General features: G+C 45.1%; 1 protein-coding gene across 1 annotated transcript in view; it reads left to right on the top strand.

The window, feature by feature from the left end:
* Positions 1 to 10,019: 10,019 nt before the first annotated feature.
* Positions 10,020 to 18,088, top strand: part of LOC138567571 (zinc finger protein 271-like) — a 359,962-nt gene continuing 351,893 nt past the window's right edge. Inside the window, exon 1 of the mRNA XM_069645925.1 lies at positions 10,020 to 10,611. Coding sequence (XP_069502026.1) covers positions 10,591 to 10,611 — 21 coding nt within the window. The 5' untranslated portion in view covers positions 10,020 to 10,590. The remainder of the gene's footprint in view (positions 10,612 to 18,088) is intronic.

The following is an 18,088-nucleotide window of genomic DNA, read 5'->3' as shown; positions in this document are numbered from 1 at the left end:
AAAGCACTCTGGGTGGGATATGTTAATGAAGCACATTTTATTAATTTTTATTATGTATTTGGCTTATATCAAACTGCACATAAATAGAAGCAATAACACACATTCCAATCAACAATACAAAAGAAACAAATAAAATGTGTAATGTTACATCAATGAGAAACCTACAATACTGAAGTAGGGCTAGAATCTATCATATTTGTTCACCCAACATCATACGAGACAAAAAGCTTCTGACATCAATGAAAGCTACATTATTGACATAATGTGAAAAATAATGTGATCTTGCTGGGCCTAAAGCCTTGCATTCAACACATACATGAAAAGGAGTCTCTACATGTTCAGCATCATTACAGAAATTGCAAATACGTTAATCTCTAGTAAACCCTGTTTGCGCGCTGATATTCTTGTATGACGGAAAAAGATAAATCGGAAATACGTAAAATGACAACAAAAATATTTTACAGGAAACTTTCTAATGTATGACTGGATAGCAAAATCTTTAGGAAATTAATTCACATAATTTCTTAAATAGTTATAATTTGTGTACGCGCAATTGGCGTTTCAGTCAAAAAGTAAAACTTCTTCTAAAGAAGATTAAAATCTTGATCATAAAGACTGGAAGTTCTAAAGATGGTCAATAATTTGAATTTGCTAATACTGTTGACACTTTAACAATAAATGGACTTTCTTATTTTTCGAGTAAAACCGTAATCTAAAAGTCTAGCGGTTCTGGGCTTGCTGCACATATCTTATTCAAGAACCAGTGAGGTAACATAGTTCTGTAACATATGGAGAGTAAACCTGACTCGGTATGTGTAGCCTGGATATGAGTAGAACTGGGAAGACCAGGAAAGCCCTTACATACCTTTTCTTCCCACAAATCAAGTTGTTTGAAAATGAAAGATGGGACAATCTCACTGCTGTATAATAATAATGAAGGCATTAATCCATCAAAGAAAGTAGAAGCCCCCACCTATTCACTTGTGTTTGTATCGATCCTCAGTACTCGATTCAGTGTTGGATGACCCCACACATACATCCCATCCAAACATTAATGAAGCCCATTATCTAATTTCAATGTGATGTGCTCATCACTGCTCTAATCATGAGGGCATATACACATAAATGCATTCTACATTTAAAATCTGTCTGTCTACTCTCCAGTGCAGTGAGGGTTAGTAACAAATCGTGAAGATATCGTAATCATAATAAATCCTTCTTGATCTTAAAAATCACATCAGGGACCAACTCGCAGCCCATCAACTTCATGCCATACAAATGTGTCTGTAATTGCTATTCCACTCTTTCGCCTATTTCGGGGGAGCAATACAGAGATACAGAGACTTAGAAGTTTTGACTGAGAGTCTTGGAATGATTACAGACAATGGATATCAACATTTGACTAAGCATAGAACGGAAACAAGTTGAATAGATAAGTTACCCGTCCAACAGTGTGGGTGGTAATACTTAGAAATATATTGTACGTTTACAGGTGATACGGACATAGGATCCACTAAGGAAAAAAGGATTCATCAGCGTTCGAATCAATGAGGCACCTAAACGATGTGAATGGCCACAGGCTAGTGGTATCTGAGCAGCTTGCATGATCCCAGTCAATTGTAAAAGGAGGAGTTTTTAAACCTAGTCCACTTTTTTATTGTTTTGTAGATGTGAGCACACCGAAGCACAACTCCCGGAGTCCTGATGTAGGCCATTGAGAAATTGGGAGACACGTGGTTGACCTGTGTACCCTACCATAGAAGACCGAAACACAGAGTGTGAGCATCTTAGTTGATCGCATTTTTTATGTATGATATTAATTGCCATAGATAACGTGATCGATGTCTCTGCGTGTCCTCAATATACCACAGAGGCATTCTAAGACTGGGTCGAAATAGCTGATAGAGTCAAATACTAGCAATAACAGACGCTTTGTATGACATGAAGTTGATGGGCTTTGAGTCGGTCACTGGCGTGATTTTTTACGAACAAGAAGGATTGTGATATCTTCACGATTTGTTACTAACCCTCACTGCGAGAGTAGACAGGCTGATTTTAAATGTGCAATCATATCTATATGCTTTTATGATTAAAGCAGTGATCAGCACATCACATTGAAATGAGACAGTGGACTTCATCAATGTTTGTATGGGATGTATGTTTGCTGGAGTGGTGCAACACTGAAGCTAGTCCTGAGGATCTATACAAACACAATGAATAGGTGGGGGTGTCTACTTTCTTTGATATATTATTGTATACCCATTATAATACTGAAGGTACCAGTTTTTGAGGAAACAATTTGATTAGTGGGAGGGAAGGAAAACTGCTATCATTCATATTAAACTTCCTAGCAAGGACAGCCAATGGAATACACTTATTTTCGTTATTTCTATAAAAACATCTTACTTGTACTATTTGTAATATTAAATCCCAAATAGCCTATTTTTGCAATGTGTTGTAAACAAGTTGCATTCAAATGCAGAGCAAAGCGAAATATAGAACTCTGCTTCCTTGGAAACTGTATAACAAAAGTTTCCTTGCATTAATGGTAAGATTATTAGTTCATGCATAATTGGAGATTGCATTTAGCATACATTGCAAGCCAATTTGGGTTCTATGAATTAAGACTATATCATTTGCTAGCCAGGCATGGGAAAACACTATAATTTTTATAGGAAAGTTATGGACCAAATGTATAGTCTGGCCTGCATCAGCAAGATATAAATTGAAAAGGCAGGGAGCGAATATTTATCCCTGTTTAAATTCTACCACAGAAGGGATGGAATTAGTCAAGGAACCCATCAATTCCGACCTAATCTGTATGATCATGTCTGTGTGGAACTTAACTAAGAATTGCAAAAGGGCGTAAAACAAAAAAAATATAAAAATATTTAACTTATTAGCAGACTCCATGTGGCCCAAAACGGATTGATTTCTGGACGTGGGAAAAGGGATCATGTACAAGCTGCTCGCAGGAACCTACTTTGTCTTCCAGTAGAGAAGAGAATTCTGCGTAATATTCCCTGACATCTTCAAATGCAGCCATGGGGATGCTTCTGTACACCCCAAAGGTAGCATCCCATGGTATATCCGAGGATGGAACTATTGGTCTATGGAGGATCACAGATTCTATGTCAAGACGGAGGCGAGCATTATGCTTCATCTTCTCATTTATTTAGCTCTCCAGCAGTTTCAACAAATCAATAAAATGTCCATCTTTTCATTGAAAACAAACATTTTTTTTTTCTTAAAACTTCATTTCCCATCAACCCTAGGTCCCTGTTCCCAGTGTCCTGGTCATGTGACCTAGTCCTTCCTCTTCCTGAGACCTTCTCTTCTTTTCCTGCTCTCCAGAGATAAGTACCCTTTTCATCTAGCTGCATAACTTTACAGCATTTGTATGAGGGTATTGACCAGATTGACTGTATATATTTAAAATTTGCATGCAATAAACATATGAGCTGTAAGCGCAGGGACCGCGCAGCGTATTATTCCGAGGTTATGATGTCGGTTTAATTTTATAGTGCGGCGACCCCGTGCTGCATTTCCAGCACATTAGGGGTTTGTCAGAAGTTCATTGTTTCCACTTCGCGAAAGGCTCCGAGGGCCTGTCAGAGCCTGCGAGCCCGCTCGCGGGAGACACGAGCGCAGCTGTAGCCCCCACCCCTGGGGAGGGCGGAGGGGGAGCTCGAGCAGAGTCCCGCTCGCAGCCCCCACCCTCGCGGGGGAGGAGCCTAACGCCGAGAGTCCCGGCATAAGGATTGGAGGAGCGTACGGCCCCCTCCTTTGGAAAGGAGGGGCTAAAAACGCTCCGAAACGTTTTGCGGGCATTGCCCCTATGCAGGGGAAGAAAATATGGGAGACACAGAAGAAGAGCTCCCTCATGAAGAGGATCTCGCAGAATCTCCGACATCCTCGCAGGAGGAAGGTGATAAGGAACGAGATGAAGGGAGTTTACCACCTCTGAAAAAGAGACTGAGGAAATTGAACAATATTGAGGAAGAAACCTCAGATATGTTTCAGCCAGAGGAGATCAGAAACCCGAAATCCTCAGAATGGGTGCCTTCTCCAAGAGTGGCGCGATACATGACACAGAGGCTTCGTAAAGCACTTGAGAAGGAGGTGAGGCAAAGGATGAGGGCAGAATGCCCTAGACTTGAACTCCCAGGAAAGGTGGCAGAGGCACCTGAATTAGATCCAAAAATGCTAGCTTTTGTAGCTAAATCAAACAGGGATCCCAGAAAAGGGATCGACCGATCATGGAGGAGTTGCCAGGAGAAGGTCCTGGATCTAGCTGGTCCACTGGCAAAAATTATGGACCTGGCAGAGCGAGCGAAGGATACAGGGGAGGAGATTGATCCCAGAAGTGTTGGCAAACTGGGCTCAAAGAGCCGTATGTCTGTTAGGGAACGCAAACTGTGCGATATCCTCTGAACGCAGAGGAGGACTATTGTTGAAAATAGATCAGAAATTAGGAGACCTATCCTCTTACGAGGCGGGCGAGGCAGCACAGGGCCTGCTATTCGGTGAAACATTCGGAAAGGAGATGGGGAGGTTTGTAGGGACCTATACCTCGCTGGAAAAAGCACAAGCCTCAATAAAAAAGATCTTCCCCGGAAGAGTTTTTGGAGGGACCGGTCGATACAGAGGCCGAGCGGCCGGTCGCTATCAAACGTCCAGAAGGCCTCAATCAAACAGAGCGCAAAACTGGGAGGATAAGAAACCAGACACCTTCTTCCAACCCAGAGGCCGCTTCCCCAGAGGAAGACGAGGCAGAGGAAAAGGGAGAGGACAGTACATCCCCACAGGTGAGAGCATCCACATATATCCTTCAGTAGGGGGGAGGACAGCGAAGTACTGGGAAAACTGGCGTGCGCTTTCCAACGACGCTTGGGTGCTACAGTCAGTCAGAGGCTTACACATACAATTTATCCAGACCCCAACCCAGTACAATGCCCCCAGACCAATAGTAGCTGCGCGAACAGAGAAAGATTTGTTACACGCAGAACTACAGAGTCTAGTGAAGAAGCGAGCTATCGAGCCTTGCAGGGCTCCGAGGTTCATCAGCAATATGTTCCTGGTCCACAGAAAAGAAAAAGTGAGACCAGTCATAAATTTGAGGGACATGAACAAGTGGGTAGTCTACAACCATTTCAAAATGGAAGGAACTCGCCATCTGAGAGACACACTCAGACAGGGCGACTGGCTCACCAGAATAGACCTGAAAGATGCATATCTCACGATTCCAGTAGAAAAAGAATACCGATCTTTCCTGGCTTTCTACTGGGACGGGCAATTATGGCAGTTTGCCACAATGCCGTTCGGATTAGTGTCCGCTCCCTGGGCGTTTACGAAACTGATGAAGCCAGTAGCAGCAGCGATCAGGGAGAAGGAATACCGATCATCATCTACCTAGACGATATCCTAATAATGGCGAGCAGCGAAGACGTTCTTCACTACCAGACCAGCTGGGTAGCGAACCTCTTAACCTCTCTGGGCTTCCTAGTGAACCGAGAGAAGTCGGAGATGGTGCCAGCAAGGAGGATGGAATTCCTGGGCTTTATCATAGATAACAGGACAGCGACCCTGGAGCTGCCGAACAGGAAGATCAGGGACATAAAAAGAGAGATAAGGAACTGTCTCGGCAGTCCAACCACTTCACTGCGAACGATAGCACGGATTGTGGGCCTGTTAGCAGCATCAATCCAAGCGATATTTCCAGGACCGCTGCATTATCGAGCACTTCAGAGGCTGAAAATAAGACACCTTCAGCAGGGGCTCAACTACCGCCAGCTGGTGCCGCTAGACCAAGAGTCTAGAACAAAGCTAGAATGGTGGCTCCAGAACATGGAGGCATGGAAGGGCAGAGCCATTTTCGGCGACCGCCCGGACATAGTAATAGAGTCAGACGCCAGCAGGGCAGGCTGGGGGGCCCGATGTGGGGAGCTCAAAAACAGGAGGCATATGGAGCTCGGAGGAGCTCAAGCTGCACATAAACTGCCTGGAACTATTGGCCGGCTCTTTTGCAATCAGAGCCTTCACGAAGGACAAAGTGAATTCATGTATCCTTCTGAAGATGGACAACATCTCGGCAGTCAGATACATAAATCACTTAGGTGGAACAAAGTCCAGATTGTTAGCGGAGATAGCCAAGGACTTTTGGCACTCCTGTCTGGAATCAGGGACGGCAGTAATAGCAGAATATTTACCAGGCACTCAGAATGTAGTAGCGGACTGGAACTCCAGACATCTAACAGACTCCAGCGACTGGAGGCTAGACAGAGCAGTCTTTCAACAGATAGAAAAGCTCTGGGGACCGATTCACACAGATCTGTTTGCGTCCAGACTGAACGCACAGAAGAGCAGATACTTCAGCTGGGTCTAGGTTAGACCCAGCTGCAGCGGGGACAGATGCCTTCCTACAAGATTGGAGAGAAGAGATACTATATGCGTTTCCTCCATTCGTAATGATAAGCAGAGCTTTAACGAAAGTTCGCAGGGAGGCAGCGAATCTGATAATAGTAGTCCCGATATGGAAGTCGCAAGTATGGTTTCCAGCGCTGATGGAACTGATAGCAGACTATCCAAGAATGTTGCCGCAAAGAGAAGACCTTCTCACGGACCCAGTTGGGTTGTATCACCCTCTGAGAGTGAAGGGGACGCTGCCGCTGATGGCGTGCAGGATAGCAGGAGACGCTGGAATCTCCCAGGAATTTCGGCACAAGCTGCGAGTCTCATCGCAGAGTCATGGGCTCCGTCGACTAGTAGGAGCTACGATGCAGCATGGAACAGATGGTCAAGGTGGTGCAAAAGGAGAGGTTTTAATCCCGTTTCTGCCCCTTTAGTAGAGATTCTGAATTTTTTAGCAGAACTCTTGCAGGACGGCAAAGCCTATCGAACGATTGGAGTATATAGATCCGCAATATCAGCAGGCCATACTCCTATAGAAGGAGCCCCAATAGGGGAGAATGTAGCGGTGATTAGACTTCTAAAAGGGATTAGATTTAGAAAGCCACCGCAACCAAAATACAAGTCCCTGTGGGACGTTACAGTCGTACTACAACTATTAGCAGACTGGCCCGGTAATAGATACTTATCGCTAGACAGACTGTCAGAAAAGTTGGCGATGCTTCTGTGCATGATTTCTTGTAGAAGGGTGGCAGATGTCAGAGCCCTTGAAATAGACAGAATGGTATACGGTCCAGACGGAGTGACTTTCCATCTGGCCAGGAGGACGAAGACAGACTCCTCATCAATAACATACCCATATATGCAAGATCATCCAAAATGGTGCGTGGCCGCATGTATAAAAGAATATGTGAATAGGACAGCTGAGCTGAGACCGATGGGGACGGTGCAATTGCTGATAGCGCGCAGGAAGCCGCATAAGGGCGTAGCGACAGCCACCATAGTGAGATGGGTTAGAGAAGTTATGACTCTAGCAGGAATAGACATGTCAAAATTTGGAGCACACTCAGTGCGAGGGGCAGGGGCGTCCAAAGCACTGAGGCAGGGTGCAACGTTACAAGATATACTGAAAGCAGCTGATTGGGCAAGTGATAATACGTTCAGAACGTTTTACTTTAGACCTATTAGCACACTAGCAGAAGCTATGGTAAGAAGCTTTGAACAAGCATAATGCTCGCCTCCGTCTTGACATAGAATGAAGATTCCCCCTGCTAATAGCGCAGGAGCTCTTGATTCTATTAAAGACAAGGAGGCCAGCATTACTTTCCCGCCCTAGATACACGGGAGAGACAAGGTGATGACAAAGTAATGTACTGTGATATGTATCTGAATGAATAACAAGATTTTCCTCTCAGAATAGGGTGTGTATCCGCCGCCCTAACATGTATTGTTGTTTCCGTTTTAGGAGACGATCAGAAGAATAGCTGAAGACGTTTGTGAAAAGAACGGGACACGTTTATCAGGATCGCAAGTTAGAATGCGAGGGATCTTTTCCGCAGCGGTCTACAGTCCAGAGACTTTCCGGAACAAGTTGATAGTTCAGTAATGGTTAAGATTGCGCTATTAGCAGGGGGAATCTTCATTGTTCATCCATACAATTCTCTGTTGGACCCAAAAGATGGAAGACTTTCATGCTCTGCTCCCAGGCTTTGGAATATATTAGCAAATTATATTTAGGGCAGCCCTTTTTTCCCCATTTCAGGCCCCTATTGATGCAGCAACTGTTCATGCAGATTTTAGGTATGGGTTCAAGCAGAGTTGAGATCAACAAGTAGAGGCAGTTGATTTCACAAAAGAGATATATAATTGTTGCAACTGAATGGCACAGGTCTCAACTCACATGCTTTTGGCGGGTGTCACCCGCTTTGTAAACAGCGGACTCACCCGCCAAACCTCCAGCACGCCCATTCGTTTCAATGGGCCTCTCACCCGCCAAAAATAAAATCGGGAATTCTCACCCGCCTTTGCAACACAAATGGTTGAGAGCTATGGAATGGCTAAGAAAAAACTTGAAAGAAATACAAAGGGTCCTCCTTATTTTCAATGTTCGACCCAATAGGCTGTCAACCTGTCACAGGTGCAGCCCCTCGACACCTGTTGCATCATGCGTCCACCTACCCCTTCTGCTGCAGAGGTCACAGTTTCATTACTTTTTTTTGGTACACTTCTACCACAGAAGAGGACCAAGATGCTGAAGAAGGAAAATACAAGGAAAGAGAAGACAGTCGGCCAAAACAGTCACATAGGACACAAAGGATTCCAAGCAAGCAGAACGTTTTTAAACTGCATGAACCGCAAACCTTCTTTCTTGATTTCAACGTCCTTCTTTTCTCGGAAAGGGTGGTGATGTAGTGAACAAGGACACAGAGCCAATCGCAGCAGTCAAGCGTGAGTGTGCGCAGTGCAGTGACATTATCAGACAGTGGTGTGAAGAAGTGGACAAGGGAGAGCTAGAGAGAATGCATGAAAGGGGGAAGACTAGAAGAAATCTGTGCCGTCACAAGATCACAAACATGCAGAAACCAGATACACTTCATTCAAAGATATCTCCTGTGTGCCCTCGTTGAAGCATAACCCATCATATGGAGAGCTTACACTACACTAAGTAGAAACCATTTTGGTGTTCAAATCGTTTTATTAATGTTCAAGAAACAGTGAAATCAGGTCTGCAATAGGATGTCCAAATATGTGAAGATAGGTTGGAAAAGCTGAAGTAAATACATGTAGTCATTGTAACTGGAACATGGTGACAAAAAACAAACAGTGAGTGTGAAGAACAAGTAGTCAGTATATCAGGTAGCCAGGAGGAAAAACAATTGATATCAACGAAGGCAGAACCGCGTGTTTTACCATCTATAATTTCCACTAACGATTTGTGGCCCCAGTTGTGTCCCAACTGTGACAGCTGTTTTCAGGGAAATATGTATGTCGCTCCATAATGGTAAGAGTTGTATTGATCAAAAATAGGTTCTTTTCGTTTAAAAGTAAATTCGATTTTTTTAATGCTTTTTTTTTAATTCATGTCTCGAACCCCACGTCACTGATTAAAATGAATAAGCAACCTGGCAGCTCCTCATGTTTATATTAATTGTAAAAAAAAATGCATTTAAACTTGCACATAACGTTTTCAAATATAGTAATATCCGAGAACGCCCAAAAGAGAGATGCCTGCAGTACAAAGAGAGTGGTCTACTTTTACCGATCAGCCCTTGTTCGGGGAGTGGCATATTTAGGATGATGAAAAGTACATGTAGACTTTAGGAATTATCAACATGTTTTGTTTAGAACAATAGAATCTTTCTCCGGAACGGGGAAAAAAATTGCCATTATTTATTTTGTACGAAGGGATTCGGGTGCACTGCAGCATCTAGGCAGCAACTGATAATGGATGCTAAAGTAATTAAAATAGGAAAGTTATTCATTCACGCATGCGTCAGTAGAAAAAAAATTGCATTCGCCCAGTGCAAACCACAATCCCCGGCATGCAATGCTGCGCAAGGGTCCTGGCATGGAGAAAATAGGTAGGAGATTCACCGCCCGATACCATTTTATACGGTTTATGCTAAATGTCAGACACAAGGGGGTGATTTCTTTGGGTGCTTTACATTTTCTACTGTACCCTTTTTAATGTCTTAACGATGGCCATTTTCTCTGGATCTTAAAAAGACCCTAGTATTGTTATTGTTTTTTTTTATTAATTTTGATTATGATTTCGTCCTATTTCTAAGCCGGAGGGTGGGCCGTTCCTCCCAGCATGCACTGGTTCTAAGTGGGGAGTCCTGGGAGCGAGCAAGGGGGTATGGAGGGCCCCCCTGCCAAGGGAGCACCACTAACTGTTGGTGGCCCCCTGAGCCCTGGAGGCACCGTGTTCATGTAGCAACACTGCCCCCTAGCCGCTACCCCACTTTTTGCGCCTGTGTCCATATGTTCATACGACCTCCAATTAAATCTGTAAGTACCCCCGTTCCACTGCGGGCCCCGCCGCCTCCCTCTTCGTGACCCCGGCAGCCTGTCTGTCAAGTAACAGTTCTCTGATTTCACACCTCCTGCGGTGCCAGCTCCATCTCCCAGGATCCTGCCAGCCCGACGGAGGAGGGGGCATCCCCTTTCAAGAAGAAGAGGATGGAAGGGGCTTCTTCTCAGGTAGAGTGAGGGGCATACGCCAGGACAAGATAAAAATGGTTATTGGTTTGACGCCAACCTAGATTATTGTAGAAGAGACTCCACATTAATTACAAAATGTCACAATATTGCCTCATCGTCATTTACGCTTTCAACATTTTTTTTTAATCAGATCTTTTTACACCGAACCACATATTTTAAAGCGTGTACCTTAAAATGTCCTCAAGTAATAGTAGCGTCATTAATTTTGTTGATGCGTCTTACTGCATTTACTTCGATTTGTATCGTTGTAAATAAGATCTCCCAAAGGTCCGTGCCTCAGAAAGGCCAGTTTAGCTGGGGCGGGGTCAGACATATGCCAAGTGGATGTGGCTGTCTTTTTCCCCACCCAATCCAGGTATTTCACTTCCATATTTCAATAAAAGTGAATTGAAAATGTGTATTATTCATATAGAGCAGGCAGTAAGAAAACAGAAAAAAACATGCATTCTGGTTAATCGTAAGAAAAGGTAACCTCAATCTTTCATACCGAATGGAAAGTTAGTTTTTAATAATGACTCGTCTCATATTTTTTGCTAGCCAATTTTTACAGTTTTTTTTAGCGTTGCCAATAGAAGCTGTTACAGTTCGCTAACCCTACCCACTGTAGTAAACTCAAAAGGACACAGGACTAAGCTGGTCCTGCCCTGCATTGCTTTGAATCTGTGAACCGTAGTTTGAACCCGTGGCTTTGAACACAGATCACAAGAGTGAGTCTGAGACTGACTGGGCTATCCGACTGGCATTGCTCAACTGGTTAATTTGCCTGCTATAGAAATCTGTGCACAAACTAAAAGAAACATGCATATTCCAAGGGGAAGGCTCGCTGTCTTACCCTTACTCTGTCAATAACGTGTACTATTAAGTTGGGTAATAGTACAAGATTGTCTTTATAGCGCTGCAAAACTGTGACCTGGCGCACTATACAAACACATTTTGTCAAAAAAAGTTGTAGCTTTTGTATAGCAGAGTTATTTTTGTTTTTCCAGGCGTTGTCTCATCAGACTGCACCCTATCATATAGCCAGGTACTCACCACATGCCAAGCAGGCCACGACCCTGGACTTGCCACTAGCCACTGGTGTTTGATCATTCATTCTTGGCGATTAGGACATTTTGTGCTTTGTGTCCGTGAAGAGGCATTCATTCCAGGGGGTGATTTAGTTTATGCCTGGTTAGTATCTTGCAACTTTACATGTTTCACCCTCATCTCAGGCATTCAGATCAAGTGTCGAGGTGCTCATACCATACAACAGTCATTGACATCAGATGCCAGGCATATCTGCCAAATGACAAGGTGCAGATGTCATGCCATGTATTGGCATCATGTTTGATGTATTTACATCGTATGCAAGGCTTTGTCGCCAAATACCACGTGAATCACATTAATTGGCCGATATGTATCAGGAATCAGAGTCGGGGATTGCCATCAAATACCTATGTGCACACATTATCAGAAATTGGTATTGAATGCAGAAGTACTTATATTTTCCCAGGCATTTCCATAAAGTAACCGGGAACGTACACCCCTGCCTGGGATTGTCATTAAATGACCAAGATTCGCACCAGTGTGAGGTATTGCCGTTGCATGTACACCTATTCCCACCGTTGCCAGGCATTGCCACCATCTGCACATGCATTATTGCATTGCAAGTGATTACAATTATATGCATAGGAAATCACTGCATTGCCACGGACTGCCATTGAACCGTTGGATACTCAACCCATTTAAAAGGTTTTCCGTGACATGGGCAGGTACTTGCTGCTAAACCAGGGATTGCCGTCAAGCGCCTAAGTACTCGTCACCCTGCCAGCAATTGCTATCGAATAGTCTGGTGTGTGACCAATTGGTAGCGATTGTCATAACTTGGAAAGATATTCATATTTCTCACCATTGTATAGGATGCCATTGGATGCCCAAGTATTCAACTAATTGCCATGAAGTCCCCAAGCTCAAATCCTGTTGCCAGCAATTTCAGTCAAATTCCCAGGTACACACCTCCTGCCAAAGATTGCCATCAAATTCTCAAGTCCTCACCCCTTTGCCAGCATCATTGAAAAGGATTGCCACAAAAATATCCAACTATACGACCCTTCTGACACAGCTTGTCATAAAAAAAACCCTGGTAGTCACAGTGTTGTCAGGGAATGCCTGTAACAGGAGAGCGGCACAGCATTTTTCATCTGAGTTCGTCATTACTTCTCTCTCTCTCTCTCTCTCTCTCTCTCTCTCTCTCTCTCTCTCTCTCTCTCTCTCGCTCTCTCTCGCTCATTCTCTCTCTCTCTCTCTCTCTCTCTCTCTCTACATATATATATATATATTCTGTGTAGTTGCTAAACTCATAGGAAGAGCACTTTTTCGGCAGCTTATAACTTCGCTACCCCTGGAGGAAACCTCACCAAACTTTGCAAAAAAAAGTATATGGCCGGCTCTGAATTTTTTCGCCAATTTGGGTGAGGTTTCATGCAGGGGGGGCAAAGTTATAGGGGGTTCCACATTTTTCTTCTTCCATAGACTGAATGGGCAAAAACTTTGCACACGGCTGCAGCCCGAATGGCTGGATGGATTGTCACCAAATTTGTGGCAGGAGCGAGGGCTTTGGTCAGAAGCCGTGCTTTTGTGTGTTTGGTGGAAATCTGACCAGTACGTCTGTTGCAAAGAACTGAAATGTACATCCCAATGTACGGACCCTTTTCCCTGTTTGCTCCATGGGCCGAAGTCTCATTGGCCCGCGGTACGCCATGCTGTCGGCGAACAGTGGACGCGGCCGGTGGTTGGCTGGGGGGAAGCGTGCTGTTTTTGGGAAACGCCGCCATGGTGTATCGGAGGACAGTGCTGTGGTGTGTGTGCCAAGCCCCTAATGCATTGTGTTCATGGCTGGGACTCTTGTATGTAACTGCGTGGCCACTAAAAGTCATATCTGCCTCCGCTCCAGCGTCCCTTTTCCCTGTTCGTTGCGCGGTCAAAAATATGAATGCACTGCAGTGTACGATGACGTGTTAGTTTTCGATAACGCCGGCATGTTGTTTCCGAGGGCAGTGCAGTGGTGAAAGGGCCTGGAAAACATAGTTTATGGCATCTGGTGGTGGGAAGAAGGGATGGAAAGGGTGGGGGAGTGAGAAATACTGCAAGTGATACATCTTATTAGAAGAAGACGGTGGTGTGCCCGCGGTATCCGTGGATGCTTCACCAATTCGCGGTTACCTCAACAGGCAACAATCTTGTGTGGTCATTGCAGGCAGCCTTCGTTATGGCATGCCAGCTGCAGCAGCAATGTCTTTCTGTGATGAGTGGTGACAGGCACATTTGCAGAAGGGGAGTGCATTCCACAAGACATGCACATTTATAGATAGGGTGTTCTATGGTGTGCTGTGTGTGTTAAGTCTGTAGCCCCTTTAATGCAGGGCTGCAGCCCTTGCACAGAAAAGTATGTCCTCTGGTTGAAAAGGTATGTCCATTGGTTGAAAGTCGGTGCCACATTGTCGCTTTTTGTGTGTGGTTTGGCTGCATTGCACACATTGTTGGTTGCATGGGTGTGGTGATTGATAGAACATCGTACAGTTGTCGGTGTATGGGTGGAGATGCTGCAGTGACCTGTCGTGTACTGTGTCCACTGGGTGCACTAATGCAATAGTGTAAATATGGAAGAGGTTACGGTGCAAATGGATCTTACATGTGCTTGCGTAGTGTGCATTGCGCGGATTAGTAAGTGTTGAAGTGCACTATGCAGTACTGCACGTAGTACAGTGTGGAGAGCAGGACCAATGTTGCGACGATTGTGTTGTTTGGTTGGCATTATTACAATGGTTTCTGATTGGAAGTGGGTAGTGGTGCCAAATCCTGTGGTATGTTTGTGCATTACGGTAAGTGGAACATGTGTGCTTGCATTCCTGCTTTAGGGTGCAGAGGTTGGGTAGAAGTGCTGGTGCCTATGTTGCCTTTCTGAAATGTGGCACATGCCTACATGTTCGCCTGCATGGCTTTGTTATGTTGCCCTGGGTGTGGGCAAGGTCTAGAATGTTGGGTGCATGGCCGAAGGCCATAGGCCGTAAGCCATGCACCCAACAGGCTAGGCCTTCATCACAGCCACCACAATGTAATGCAGCCATGCACTTGTCAGTCTGCATGCATGTCAAGTTGGTGACTTGTACGCAATGGTTGTGGAGGACATTGTAGACTTGGTAGAGCAGCAGAAGTGAGCTGCTATGCGTACATTAGCATACAGTGGACATCATTGCCCCTGTTGCACAATAGGGAGCCACATGTCACCATTTGCGTTTGCTATGGTTAAGCCCTTAGAAGACCCTTGCTTTAGGAAGTGCTGTAAGATCTGGCAGCATGAAAGGACGTGCTCAGCAGCACACATGTAAAACATGGCCTATGCACACAACCTCCTACCTACCGTTCACCACACCTATACCCAACAGCCTAGGCCTTCATCACAGCCACCACAACATACTGCAGCCATGCAGTTGTCACTTTGCATGCATTTGAAGTTTGTGACTTTTACACAATGGTGTTTGTGGAGGACATTGTACACTTGGTACAATGCGCAAGAGAGCTGCTATGCGTAAATTAGCAAATGGTGTACATCATTGCCCCTGTTGAACAATAGGGAGCCACATGCCACCATGTGCATTTCCTATGGTTTGGCCCTTATAATCCCCTTGCTTTTGGGAGTGCTGTAAGATATTGCAGCATGAAAGGCCATGCTCAGCAGCACACATGTAAACTATGGCTAACGTACACAGGCTCCTACATATGGTCCAGCACACCCAACGCAACGTTAAGCAGCCATGCGTGCAAATATGTGCCCAGGGTGAAAGCTGGCAGGCTCAATTGCAGATGGGGAATGCAGTGCACATGACACGATCATTTAATCATAGCCTGTACTATGGTGTGTTTTCTGTGGGGAGAGCCTAGCGCCTTGCATGCATGGCTGGAGTGGAAAGGGAAAAAGGAGTCCTCCTGCTTTACTGGGGCGTGGCCCTCCCGGTTCTTGGGGAAGCGTACGTGCCACATTCTGCGTTTCTCACCATGCTGGCCAATGAAAATGGGACTAAAGCCTTTGTCCAATCAGGTGCTCAGGGTGTGCGTCACAGGCAAGAGCACCAATAGGGAGAAGGCCTCCTCCTGCTTCAGTGGGGCACGGCCCTCGCGGTACTTGGGGAAAGGTACGTGCCACATTCTGCGCTTCTCACCATGCTGGCCAATGCAAATGGGACTGTGGGGAATGTCCAATCAGGTGCTCAGGGTGTGCGTCACAAGAAAGGGCGGCAATAGTTTTTTCCATTATTTTGTGTAGTGCGGCTGGCAAACATGGCAGGAAGCACAGTTTCTTTCGTGGGTGATGCCTTTGTGAAAGATCTGTTCATGTATGCCCTCCATGAAGGCTTTTGTGGCAATTTCGGTTTGGAGTGAATGGAGACTTTGTGGTGCAGTGTCAAAGCGTGCTATTTCGGCGGCGTGCTTATAGAATGTCGACGCATGGCCACTTCCGCAACTGTACATGTTGTGGTCGTGCACTTTGGACCCTTCTTTTTGGGTTCCATGTCTTGTTCCCGTGTGTACCGTCAACTGAAGAAGATGATGCAAGCAGTGCAGCACATTTCTCCCACTGCCGAGGTGCTTTTCTCATGTATACCCCCGAGAATAGTGTGGAACTATTCCAATGATTCCTGTCGCCAGCCAGAGGTCGGAAGGGGTCTCATCAACAGAAGCATGTGTGACTTTTTGAGTGCTGCTGCTGGGATGTTATCCTGTGAGTATGAGAACATTGGTACTCGATATATATACCTTTTCAAAGGAAATGGCATGTCTTTGTCGACCAGTGGCAATGACATTGTGTTTCACAATCTACAGGCTGCACTGAAGACCCTATTGTAAGAATGTGAGCCAATGTAGAAAACACAAAAATACTTGGAAAAAACGTAAAAAAAGGTGTTTCTATGGGAGCACCTTTAAACCATTTTTTTTTTAAAAAAAGGCACTTTTAAGAGCCACCACAACTAACAACGTCCCCTACCCTGGTTGAAAGTTATTCCCCCACTCCCGCCACGCACAGCACGAAAAGTCAGTGAATATCACGATAGTTGCAGGGTGGCACGTGTTAGATACGCCCCTTTTGCAGATGACGGCCATAGAAATGGGCCTGTAAAGGCTGCAGGATTGGTCAATAAGGTTTCTGGGTGTGGTGTGTACACACAGATTGTGGTACACAGTGTATTTGTTGACAGGATTGCAGAGGGTTTGGTTATGGCTGTGTGTTTCACGAGCCACAGCGCATGGGTTTTAGGGGAGTTCGAAATACTGTGCAGTGGCTGCTTATTTTGGAATCTATCATGTGGATATGTAGTGCTATGGAGTACCTACAATTAAGTGACTTATTTTGGTTTGGTCTGTGTGACACTATGGTGACACGCAATCATGGCAACATTATTGTTGTTCATTGTGGTGGGAAAATTGCACAACATGTTACACGAGTTTCAGTGCTGTTTGCGATGAAGGAGGCACTTGCCCAGGTCATGCTTTTGTTTCCGATCTCTTGCATAACTTTATATCACATTATGCAGACACCGATGTGGCTGCATAATATTTTATTTGGTCCGCAAATGGAGAAAGCGCGGTACATTGCGAAGAAGTGTATTTGTGCCTTTGTACGACATGTGTCTATGTCGTACTTCACACATGGGAATATGACGTTTCACAGCACAAACAGTTTTCCCCAGCTATAACGCAGCAGCTGTGGCAAATGCTGTCCATGAAATTACCATACGTAATTGTTGGTAGGGCAATAGACTGCAGACTGGTCGCTTGTGCTTTCATTTCAGTTGTTGTCACATGCAGTACAAACACTTCATGCTACGCCATTAGTTTTAGGAGTAGCATTCACGGAGATGCATACATTCTGGAATACAAGAATATTTAGAACAACGCGAAACACAGCTTCATTACGTGGAGCAGGACGGCATTTATTCTGTGCGACCCATGCAGCTACAGTTCTTTTTTAACCACCACTAACATTGTTTGCGCTCTGCACATTCTGCTGTTTGCTTACTTGCCTTTGCATGCCTTTATGTACGTGACCAAGCCGGACCAGCTTTGCCATTTTGCAGACTCACTACAAACTGTCCCACCTGCAGTTACATGTTTTCTTCAACTGTACGACCCGCAGGCGACCTCTTGACACTTTCCGTCACACTGCTCAGTGCAGACACAATGTGCTTGTTTCACAGGTCATAGAAAGGCAAGCAGCACATCAATAAAATTAATGCAACATTTAACACACCTACGTTACCCTGCAGGTGGCTGTTCCTTGTTTACCAGTGGGCGTCATACAGCCAGTCGTGCTTCAGCCACACATTGGTAAGTTTGCAGAGCCACTCACGTAGTCGGCAGGAGTACTTGAAATGCGGTAGCCTACCATATGAATCCGTATGGCTGCCGACAGGTGCGGTGT

This window comes from Ambystoma mexicanum, chromosome 2p, assembly GCF_040938575.1.
Source record: "Ambystoma mexicanum isolate Mex_15411 chromosome 2p, UKY_AmexF1_1, whole genome shotgun sequence".
NCBI lineage: Eukaryota > Metazoa > Chordata > Amphibia > Caudata > Ambystomatidae > Ambystoma > Ambystoma mexicanum.
Note: the sequence above shows the minus strand (reverse complement) of the source record. Positions and strands in the feature narration are given on the sequence as shown.